At 41.0% G+C, this 11,057-nt stretch overlaps 1 protein-coding gene across 2 annotated transcripts; it reads right to left on the bottom strand.

The window, feature by feature from the left end:
- Positions 1 to 4,009: 4,009 nt before the first annotated feature.
- Positions 4,010 to 10,554, bottom strand: LOC127367842 (transcriptional repressor protein YY1). 2 transcript variants are annotated; one of them, XM_051408012.1, is made up of 5 exons: positions 9,830 to 10,554; positions 8,296 to 8,458; positions 7,369 to 7,429; positions 6,436 to 6,594; positions 4,010 to 5,084 (listed from the first exon to the last, which is right to left on the bottom strand). In XM_051408012.1, exons 1-5 carry the CDS (start codon positions 10,374 to 10,376, stop codon positions 4,902 to 4,904), a joined length of 1,113 nt encoding a protein of 370 aa, XP_051263972.1. In that variant the 5' UTR covers positions 10,377 to 10,554; the 3' UTR covers positions 4,010 to 4,901. The 2 variants fall into 2 exon arrangements, with proteins under 2 accessions (XP_051263972.1, XP_051263973.1); XM_051408013.1 differs by having other exon boundaries at positions 8,296 to 8,446; positions 9,830 to 10,553.
- Positions 10,555 to 11,057: the final 503 nt, after the last annotated feature.

Below are 11,057 nucleotides of genomic sequence, written 5' to 3'. Positions count from 1 at the left end.
CCCTTGAACACTACTTATTTAAGATTGAGAATTACTGGTTTAATTTTATAAATACATTGTATTTTACAATCACTTCATGTTTTTTAAATGTAATATATAAATCTGCTAAATAAACTACAGCTGTCGGATAAATGTAAATGGAATAAAAGTATGAAGTAACATAAAATGGAAATACTTGAGTGAAGTACATTACAATTGTAATCAAGTACAGTACCTGTAGGGTTAATGCACTTAGTCACTTTCCACCATTAGAATCTGTTAATCCTTTAGTCTATTAGGTGTTAAACAATAGTAAAAAATGCTCATCAGAATTTCATAAATTACATTTTCACATTGTTTGTTTCAATCCAAAAATTTTACAGACAGAAAAAAGCAGGATATACTCACCACATTAGAGAAGTTAGAAGCAGCATCTTTGGGTTTTCTGCAGAATAAATGTTCTAAACAATTATCCATTAATGATTAGATGGTGATTTGTGGGTTTTTTTTGTGCAAACCATTCATTGCCCTTTTAACATTTTGAATAATCACACTTACATTGAAAACCTTGTACAACCTACTTTCGCAACAGTGCAGTTAATTGTGGCCGTGCCTATGAAGCAGTTTTGAGTTTGACAGACAGAGAGAGGATGAGAGGGGAGACAGGTGTACACAGATGGATAGAGAGAGAGAGAGAGAGAGAGAGAGAGAGAGAGAGAGAGAGAGAGAGAGAGAGAGAGAGAGAGAGAGAAACCGAGGCAGAGGAACGAGAGAAACGTGACCTATCTTGGGTAGGGAGAGAGAAAAGGGAGCTGATAAGGGGACCAGAGGTGACAAAGAGGGTGAGATGTAGAAAGAGCAGGAAACTGAAAGATGAATTATAACCTGTACTGTTCTTTGGTGTGACGCTTAAAGCAAATAGAGACTGAAATAAAACCCTAACTGTCTTGACATTTAAAGCATTCAAAGACAGCCTTCAGACATGTAACGAGTGTTGTACACGGCTTTAAAATCTGCTGTAGCGATGCTGACAGGGTGGAGCGTTGTGCTCAACGTCTGCAGCGGCAGTCCTGGTATTCAGGGGGTATCTCAGCCTCTCTCTCTCTCTCTCTCTCTCTCTCTCTCTCTCTCTCTCTCTCTCTCTCTCTCTCTCTCTCTCTCTCTCTCTCACACACACACACACACACACACACACATACACTCACTCTCGCCTCTGTTACCTTGGCAACATATTTTCTGCATGGAAATAGCATCTCTTGCTGTGGCCACAGCAGAAGAAAAAAAATCCGGAACTTCAAGAGATTTAAACGTGTCCAGAACAGATTTAAGTTCAGAGATTTGACCTACAGATTGGATGAAATTAAGTTATGCTGTCCTGCGTGCCTTACCATCAAATTGGCTGTGTGATGGAGCAATGGAGGAGTTAAGCATAATAGTCACTGACAGGCTTTCACGAAATGTAACCATGGATGTAGTGGAGCGTATACCTACATATAGGCCCATTTGTACAAAGTCTATATTTGCAGTATAATGTTTTCTCACCTTTAATGGGCTTAAAGATGTGTCTTACATTATAAGAAGATTCAAACAGAATATATTAAATTAATGTCAGACATAGCTTATACAATTGAATGTTTACACTGGGGTTTTTCTGCCTCAGGACTTATTTACATCTAACATCACACGATTATGTATTTCAGCTCTTGACAAGCAGAGCACAAGCGAGGGAAAGAACCCTGCAGAAGTGTTATTAGGAAATGTAAAATAAATAATAAAAAGCACAGAGGGCTGAGGGTAGATCTGTAAGGATTTCCTGATTTAGTCTCCACTCACAGATGAAGGGGTTTAGTGCAGCAAACTGTGGGTATCTCACTGCTATGGCTGCCTGGTATATTTCAGTGTGATAAACCTTTGTTTGCTTGGTGCCAGTGCAACAGAGAGGGAGACAAACTAATGAAAGGAAACCCAGGCGTCGAGATTGTAGGCAAGATCACACTCGGTTGCAAGAAAACTAAGACTTGGCCAAAGCAAGAGAGGGAAAGCAAGAAAGGGGGAAAAGCATCCAGGTAAACATGCAGCACAGACTTAAAAATAGAAAAAAAAAAAAAAAGGCCCCACACACAAGTGCCTTGACTCCTGGGAGAGAGAAGCCATAATGAAATAAGCATCTGAAAGAGAGCAGGTGTTGGAGGCTTGACAGACTTCAGCTGCATAACAAGTAGCGCATTTACTCTCCCCTGCCTTTGTCAATCAAAACAACCAATCCTGTGAATAAATCCTGCCTTAGAAAAAAAAAAGAAAGAAAGAAGACAGAGACCCCCAAGTGGAATCATGCCTGAATCAGCCTTTACATACTCTCTCTCACACACACAGAGAGGGTGGACTTACACATCACTCCAGTCAAAGTTGGTCTCAGGTAGAGGTAAAATGTGCCTGGTTCTGAATTTCAAGCAGCGAGACTGAGCTGTTTGGAGTCTGAAAAAGCCAATAAGACATCAAGAATACACTGGAGCTAAATCAATTTATTTCCCCGGCAGAAACAAAGCAACGCAGCTCCCTTTTGTTTTTCTCCTCCTCTTGGATCGTTCTATGTGACAGACAGTGAGGACAGGAGTTTTTAAAAAAGAGGGAACTTCAAACAGCATATTTTACTCCTCACGCAGAGCCTTGATGATGTTGGTGTATCTACCGCCTGGGGTTCAGCACCATGGATAGCACTGGCACCTGGGTAAAGTCATTTGGTGCCAGAAGGGGGCAGTAATAAGAGCTGATCTGGAGTCTGCAGCAGGGTGACCAAGGATCAGGCCAAAGAGCAGGAACTTAGCAGGACGCTGAGGTAGACAGTTGTGCTAATCCTGCTGGCTGAGCAGAAAAGGGAATGGATTTATGAGTAAACTAAAAGATTGCAAGTGGAGACCCGAGAGGGGAGGAAGGAAATCCCACTGAGCTGATGGAGCTTTTAGAACCTCTATTATCCTGAGTCAAATATGAAGACCATATGAAGACATATTTATTTTCAGTTTCTCTAAAAGTGGACGTTTTGACTGTTTTCTGACTTTTCACAGACCAAAAAATGAATTCATTGATTTAGAAAATGATTAGTGGATTAATTGATGATGAAAAGAATTGTTAGTTGCAGCCCAAAAATTTTGTGATGGGGCATTTCATTCATTCCCACAGAATATCTGTTTATAGATTATTTTTTTTGAGTGCTTATATTTTCTAATACCTTTTATGTTCTTCATGGATTAGTGACCAGGCCTATGGGCATAGGCCAGGAGCCATAGCTTCTGTATGACTATGAATATTTCTGGATGGAGTCACAAGGGTTTAGCCAAAAGGGCTTCTGATAAACAAAGAAGCATGAAGATGTATTGTGACATCTATTGAAGGGAGAAGTGTACAGATCATTACATAGGTTGAAGTAGCAATATATATATATATAAATAAATATGTATAAATGGTCCATCGCAAGTGATGGTCCTGCATTTTTTCAAGTTTGTACTTAAGCAAGCATCATAAATAAAAGCACTCATTATGCAGAATGACCCCTCTATGATTATATTATTGGATCACTACTACTGATGCATTAACATATCAGCAATACTTTAATGCTGCTTGAGGTGGAGCTAATTTTAACTGCTTTATACGCTGTACAGTATAGCATAAAGTAATGTAACACATACAAGTATCTCTTAATTTCACCCACTGATGACATTTTCATGAATGCTTTCACTTGTTTGTTGAGCAGATTTAGAATATGTTAAAGCAGCACTTCATACATGACTGGCATGTTATGAAAGGCTTTCTCAAATGTAGAAAAAAACACATTCAAAACATGGTGTGCTGTGGCGACCCGGTACCTCACCTGGTAGAGCTGGCGCCCCATGTCCCAAAGCTGAATCCTTGCTGCAGTGACCATAGGTTTGACTCCGACCTCTGGCCCTTTGCTGGGTGTCATCTCCTCTGTCACTCTTCAGCTGTCACTATCAGTTAAAGGCAATGTATGAAGGATATCAATCAGTGTTGGTATATTTCGACAGGGTTGGAATGACCCATTTTATTGTGGGCAGTTGAGATACATGGGTGTAAATATCAACAAAGGAAGTTAATGGTTGACGTCTGTACATTACATTCTAACAAAGAAAGTGATGGTCTCGCAGTCAATTCAATGTACGCTTCAGATACTTTAACTGAGACACGCTCTGAGTAAGTTTATATTACTCATTCATCTGTGTAAAGACAGTTCATAGAAAATATAAAGCAACTCATGACTAAAAGTTTAATTGGTTAACACTTTAAATCACACCTCTATCTATGTCTACTTAATTTCAATACAGCCATACAATACAAGTATACAAGGTTATTTTGTGGTTAGAGAAAAATACAACCAAAGGTATGGAAATGCAAACATACAGCTGTTTTTAAACTTCTCATACATGTGAAACAGGTCACACAAGGCTGAGGCCTTTGTATCATATCAGGTACGATCTCATAATGCAGGAGGAAAACAAAAAAAACTAAATCACAATTTTACTAAACATAGCCCGAGTCAAGTGTACAATATGCACACTTGAGGAAAATAAAAGCTATGTGAGAAAATAAAAATACTAATAGATTGCTGCTTCTCTCCTCACTCTGGTAAAAATAAGTCTCTGATGTCTGTCCATGAGTTCCATCTTCTGGAGAAACAAAGGGACTGTGTTGGCCGGGGCTTTGGGGAATAGTCACTGTGTTCCTCATCCAATATGACAGCAGAAGAAAGGGGACGCAGGAAAACTAGCTGAATTTCAGTGTTTTTAAGTCTTTTACTCAGATTTTTTTTCATATAAATCAAGCTTTTCATTCCGTCTTTGAAAGAGGATTCACATGTGCCGCTGCTCCGTTTTCATCGGTGTGGCTTGACGCTGGTGGATGGGCTCTCATTGGTTATTTTTGGCTTTGGCGTGTGTGAGAATGTGAGACTTTAGGTTGGTTGACTGCGCAAATTTCTTATTGCAGCCGTCGAAAGGGCAGACGTAGGGTCGGTCTCCAGTGTGGATCCGCACATGTGTGCGCAGGTTGAAGTCCAGAGAAAACCTTTTCCCGCAGCCTTCAAAGGTACACTGAAAGAAATGAGAGGAGGAGGGGGAATCAGTCTTCGCGTTGATCATACACTGTGTGACATCCAGCTCCTGTGCTTAATTTATCCTTTTCACAGCTGCCATTTTGACATGAAATAGGGTATTCACAGGCGTTATCAATGGCACTATTAAGGTTCTGTTTCCGTTTAAGTGTAGCAGACCCTTTCCAGTAAGCTATCATGCACAATAGCAGCAACCTCACCCAGTTTGACCTGATTGGAACAGAACACGTGTGTTTACCCTAAAAAATGGCTCCTGTGAAAAAGGTCTATTGACTATTCGTTAAACATCTCCTCGAAACAGCAATTGCTGTTCAAGCACAGTTTAGCAACAGCAGGTCTGTCAGGCTTTGGATTTCTCCATGTGTTGCAGCGGTGTGCATGAGGCTATAGTAGGAGCTATACTGCAACTACTAACTGGGGTTTACAGCCCCAAAAGAAAGCCTAAGTCATGACTAGCACATCCACAGTATTTACCCACTAAGTGAGCATTTAGGCTAACATTAGCAGCTCTGTGCTAACAGATTAACATTAACCAAACACAATGGTTAGTGTTAATCCTAAAAGTCTTAACATTTAAACTCAAACATTCTGTTAAATAATACAAACAATAAAACTAAGCAGTCAAACACAATTAGAACAGTATGATTCTACATCTTCCCTTATTATTATTATTATTATTATATTATATATAACAAATGACTTTTCACTTGAGGCAAGCAGCTTTAGTCTTTTAGGACCATATTGTGTATGTAGCCATCACATACATATAACACATTAAGATAATAATTAGGTTTCTTCTTTTAAAGTTACAAGTCAGATGGAAACATTTAAAAGTCAGCTGGAGAGTGTTTTTAACCAGATAATGGAGTTAATTAGATAACCAGCTACAGCTGTTACTGCAAACTCTGCTAGCACCAACTATCAGTTCAGCAAAATCGACAGTCGTGGGACAACAATGAAAAACTGCTTTCCAAAATGTCTGCTTGTTAAATGTTAAATCTGCTCTTGTGAGTGAAATATGTCAGAAATTACAGAGTAAATTCAAAGAAAGAGATTGTTTTAGCACAACCTCAAGTTTAACATCATGCTAACTCAAAATGTTAACAAGAAGTGAGATGAGCGACCTTTGATTTATCCACCACACAAAAAGTTTTATTGGTGTTTGGTACTTGTTGGGTGGTTGAACCCCAGAAATAAGCCAGCAATAACTTATTATCCCATTCTCCTTGGCTTGAATTTGGCTTAAAACCGTGGGCTTATGTGTTTAAAATGTAAAAATAGTGCGAGTGTAGCTGTATGTGGGGGAGTGTGAAGCTAGCCCAGATGCCAACCTGGAAGGGTTTCTCCCCTGTGTGAACAAGTTGGTGACGTTTGAGTTTGGAGCTCTCGACAAACGCCTTGCCGCACTCGGCGCAGACGTGCACGCGGGGGCCGTGGGTGTGGAGATGCTTCCTCATGGCTGAGTTATCCCTGAACATCTTTGTGCAGCCCTGGGGATCAGAGAAAGTGCAGCACAGGGTTGACAAACAGCACAGACAAGCAAACGTAAGGTTCTGTGCAGCAGGATGGTAAACTCTAAAGTACTGCACCAAAGGGGTTTTTTGTTTCAATTATACACAAATATAAAAAGGTCAGGTGTCGTCAGCATAAGAGCTGCAACCATCAGTCAATTAATCGGAAACTACGAAATTAATCGCCAACTATTTTGATAAATTCATTGTTTTGTGACATTTCTAAAGAAGAAATGTCCAAATTCTCTGATTTCAGCTTGTAAACATTTATTTTTAGTCCTCCAGGACAGTAAACTGAATATATTTGGGTTGTGGACAAAATAAGACATTTGAGGACATCAACATGGGAAATAGTGATTTTTTTTTTTTTAACGTTTCAGCCCTACTCTACATTTTGTATAGTCAGTTTTCCTTAATCAGGTTTAAATCCTTTAAACAAGTGGAGCTTCCTCTTCCTGAAGTGGCAACTATTATTATACATACTGTTAACAGCCTCGCTCCAACGACAGGCTGCTCGTTGAACAAATACACGCCTTTACATGAAGCTAAACATGTAGAGTTCAGATAAGGTTTGATTGTTCTTGTAAGTACATGAAAATCAATACACTCAAGTGCTTTCTTTGCTTTTAAATAACCTTTTCAGAAATGTTCAATAATACAGAAAGCAACAATGCAAGACTATCAAACCGGGGACTATGGGCTTTATTTCAGCAAAGTGTTGGAGAGGTTCCTTTGGGTGCATTTTAAACTCACTTTATGAGGGCAAGCTATCGTCCGGGGAGCATCGTCCTCTTTGACTTTCCTGGGCTTCATCCTGTTTAGGGAAGAAAATGACATGGTTTGAGGTTTTTAACAAATAAAAACAGACACATGGTGCAAAGCCACCTGGGGGCCACTAGTTCAGTTTTAATGTGGATTTTTTCATTCAATCAACAACCAGTTTCAGTAAGAGGCAGTCTGTCACATCCCCACTTGAAGTGAAGCTATTATGGTAAATAATTACATAATGCCCACTCACTGGTCTCACTGCTTTCCTGCAAGCTGCAAAGAGCTGAAACAGTCGGTCTGTTAATCTGCAGCAATTTTAATGATCAAGTGTTAATATTAGCTTTTTATCTATGAGTTTTTAACTCCAAATTGGACAGAAAGAGTAATTTAAATGGGTCAAAGTTGGTTTTATCACAACTCTGAGGAGTATTTCCCATTATTTTTATTTCATATACCACACAATTAAATAACAATAATAGCTGTTAGTTGCTATAGCGGCTTATATCTTTTACTGACTGCACTGAAGACTTTATTCTTTCTTTTATCTCCTTTGGGTGTCACACAGAATACATGGTAGTAAATAGTCTATATAATTATATTCCTTTTGGTCTGCTTTAGTTATGTAATAACAAAAATGTTTAAAACAAAAATAAGCTGGATTCCAGTACAAAAGTACATGTAAAAACCCTTTTTAGCAAAAGTTCCACATGCACGTTTTTGCCTGACAGACTCTAGCAACAGAATATCTGATTGTGTCCAGTGTCACATTTATCTCTACTACATTTCACCTTTGTGATTTAACAGCAATCTTTTTAAAAACATATTCATCAAAGTTGTCTACAATTTGTGCCTGTTTCTCAGGAAACAGGTGTGTTTACATTTGGGACACAGGATGCAGAGACACACACTCACCTGGCAAACTCGGCCAGCTGTTTGGGGTCTGAGAGGTCGATCCCGGGGATGCCACCAGGGGGCAGCTTCTTCCCTGTCATGTACTCCGAGTAATCCGGAGGGGAGTTCTCCCCCACGATCTGTTCCTCCACCACCGACTCATGGTCAATGTCTTTATTGTCATCTAGAAACACATTACAGAGACTGAACCGATAACATAGTGGTTTTTCCCTAAGTGTGAGGGAGGGCAGAAACAGTAGCAGCTGCCGTGGACAGCAGGTTATATTAGGAGTCACATTATTGTTGCACAATTGCTTTGGATTTACATTAATAGAAATCTGCCCCATTTTTACATATTACTCTCTTCCTACTGCTCACAACTGCGCAGGTGTATGCTTAGTAAATTGCACTGTACACTAAAAATGGTAGGAAAATAACAATTACCAAATGTTATGCTAATAATACCTTTCCATGTAGATAACAAAACATGACACGAATATAACAAAAATGCCACACATGTTGACAAATTGTAGAATAAAAATAGTTTAGCAGGGCCACAATTACAATAATTTAAACTACAATTTTACACAAATTAGAAACTTTTAACTTTAAATACATTTAAAAAGGAAGATGTAAACCTGAGGCCAGGTCTATTCTTAATTTATAAAAGTCCACTCTCTCAAGCAAGACATAATAACTCATAACTTCCTTCAATTAAGACAATAATAGCAATATAATAATAATAATAATAAACAGCTAACCGAGTGAATCCTACTTTAAACCAGCAGTGCACTAAAAATAGCTTCAGACAGCTGCTGAGGTCCTAAAACACAATATGAACAGGAGGACTAACAGCAAGAAGTGTTTTCATCTCCAATATAATAAACAACCTCAGTAAATATTAACTCTTGGTTGCCTTATTGAACCCTCTTCTTGCCCCTAACCCTGATGGATTACCACCTGGTCACGCAGTACCCTCACACAGAGGCAGTAACTACCCTGACGCAGACGCACAGCTGTCTGCTGAGCTACCCCCCAACAGCAACCTGAGCTAACTGCTAATCGATTTACTGACTCAACAACTACCCGATTCAGATATTCACACATATTAAACTTGCACACGCTTTACACAACCCTCCGACGCTACACCAACTACAGCTGAGCACCAGGTTCACCACAGCTTTGCGGCCTGTAAATATCCCAAACCCCGCTGCCTCTATCTCCCCCCCCAACCCCCCCAAAAGCACCGCCGCCATCTCTGCCTGACCGCGACTATCGCCATTTTTTCGGGGCCGCCGCCATACTTACTAGTCTCGGGGAATATGGCGGCGCCCAGCAACACCTAAAACATGGCCTCCCTTCAAAACAAAAACATTTCGCTACGGCACAGTGAGGTTTTGCATCGAAAACCTGCAGCATTTGTCGCTTTTCACAGCGGTGCAACGGACAACTCCAGGAACTAGTCTGGTGCAGCAGGACAACGCCCTGGCAACGAGGCCTCATGCAACGGCTAACAACGGATCTGACAGACTAACACAGGGCTAGCGTTACTTACCCGATGCCCACATCGTAACAGAAAATTCCCCCTCCAGTGTCTTTATTTGCACCTGCTTCTGTTCCCATTTTCTTGCCCCAGCCTCCGCACCGCTTAAATAGCTCTTTTTGCCCGCTTTCTTGCCCCCGGTGCCGCCTCCCCGTTTCACCCGACCCACTGAGCTCTTCCCAGCCACAGTCACCAGTGTCTGTTCGATGTACTCGTCCTCCACCCCCGGAGCAGGTACCGGGATGAGGATCTGGTCCTCGAACCCGCTGCCGCCGTCCGTGTGCAGGTCCGAGTCATCCCCACCGACCACCTCCTCCCGAGTCTGGACCAGGATCACCTCCTGGTGGTGGTGGATCGAGCTCGGGTCGTCCGTTACCAGCGGCTGGAGCGCGATCATGGGTTGCCCGTCGTCGTCGTCGTCGTCGTCGTCCCCGCCGACCACCGTGGTCTCGATAGTCTCCACCGGTATCGTTTCCACCTCTATCTCGTGGAGCTCCACGATCTCGGCCGGCATCTCCGAGCCGTCTGTCTCAATGTACAGCGTATCTCCGGATGCCATGTTGAATTCCGCCAGCTTGCCTCTCTCATTCACGCCGTGTTGTGCTCCTTTTTGGACCTCACAAACACACTCACACACCCCCTGCTCTGCTCCTGCCTGTCTGTTCTCCCTCTTCTTCGATAACAACTCTCTTCACTCCGTCCCACGCCAGTTCTCGTCGCCACTATGCTCTCTATTACCGAAACATCGCGAGAGTTGGGCGAAGCCAGCGATAGCGGTGCTAGTGGGTGCCACGGGGGTTCCCAAAGTTTGTTGACATGAGTTGAAGTTGTATTTGTCACGAAAGCACTCGTCTGATATCATTTTTGTATGATTGTATGATTTAACAGATAAATTATACAAGTGAACATCTCATCCAAGTAGGAGTTCGAGCTGCAAATGTTACTGAACCTTACTCGCGGGACAATTGTTTTCGATTAATCAAATAATAATTGTATTTATAAAATGTCCAAAATAACATTGATTCATAAATTATATAATGGAAGTTGTTATTTCAATTCAATTCAATTCAATTTTATTTGTATAGCGCCAATTCATAACAGAAGTTATCTCAGGACACTTTTCAAATAGAGCAGGTCTAGACCGAACTTCTTATAACATTATTTACAGAGACCCAACAGTACCACCATGAGCAAGACCTTGGCGACAAGGGCAAGGAAAAACTGCCTGTTAAAAGGCAGA

Source organism: Dicentrarchus labrax, unplaced genomic scaffold, assembly GCF_905237075.1.
Source record: "Dicentrarchus labrax unplaced genomic scaffold, dlabrax2021, whole genome shotgun sequence".
Classification (NCBI taxonomy): Eukaryota; Metazoa; Chordata; class Actinopteri; family Moronidae; genus Dicentrarchus; species Dicentrarchus labrax.
Note: the sequence above shows the minus strand (reverse complement) of the source record. Positions and strands in the feature narration are given on the sequence as shown.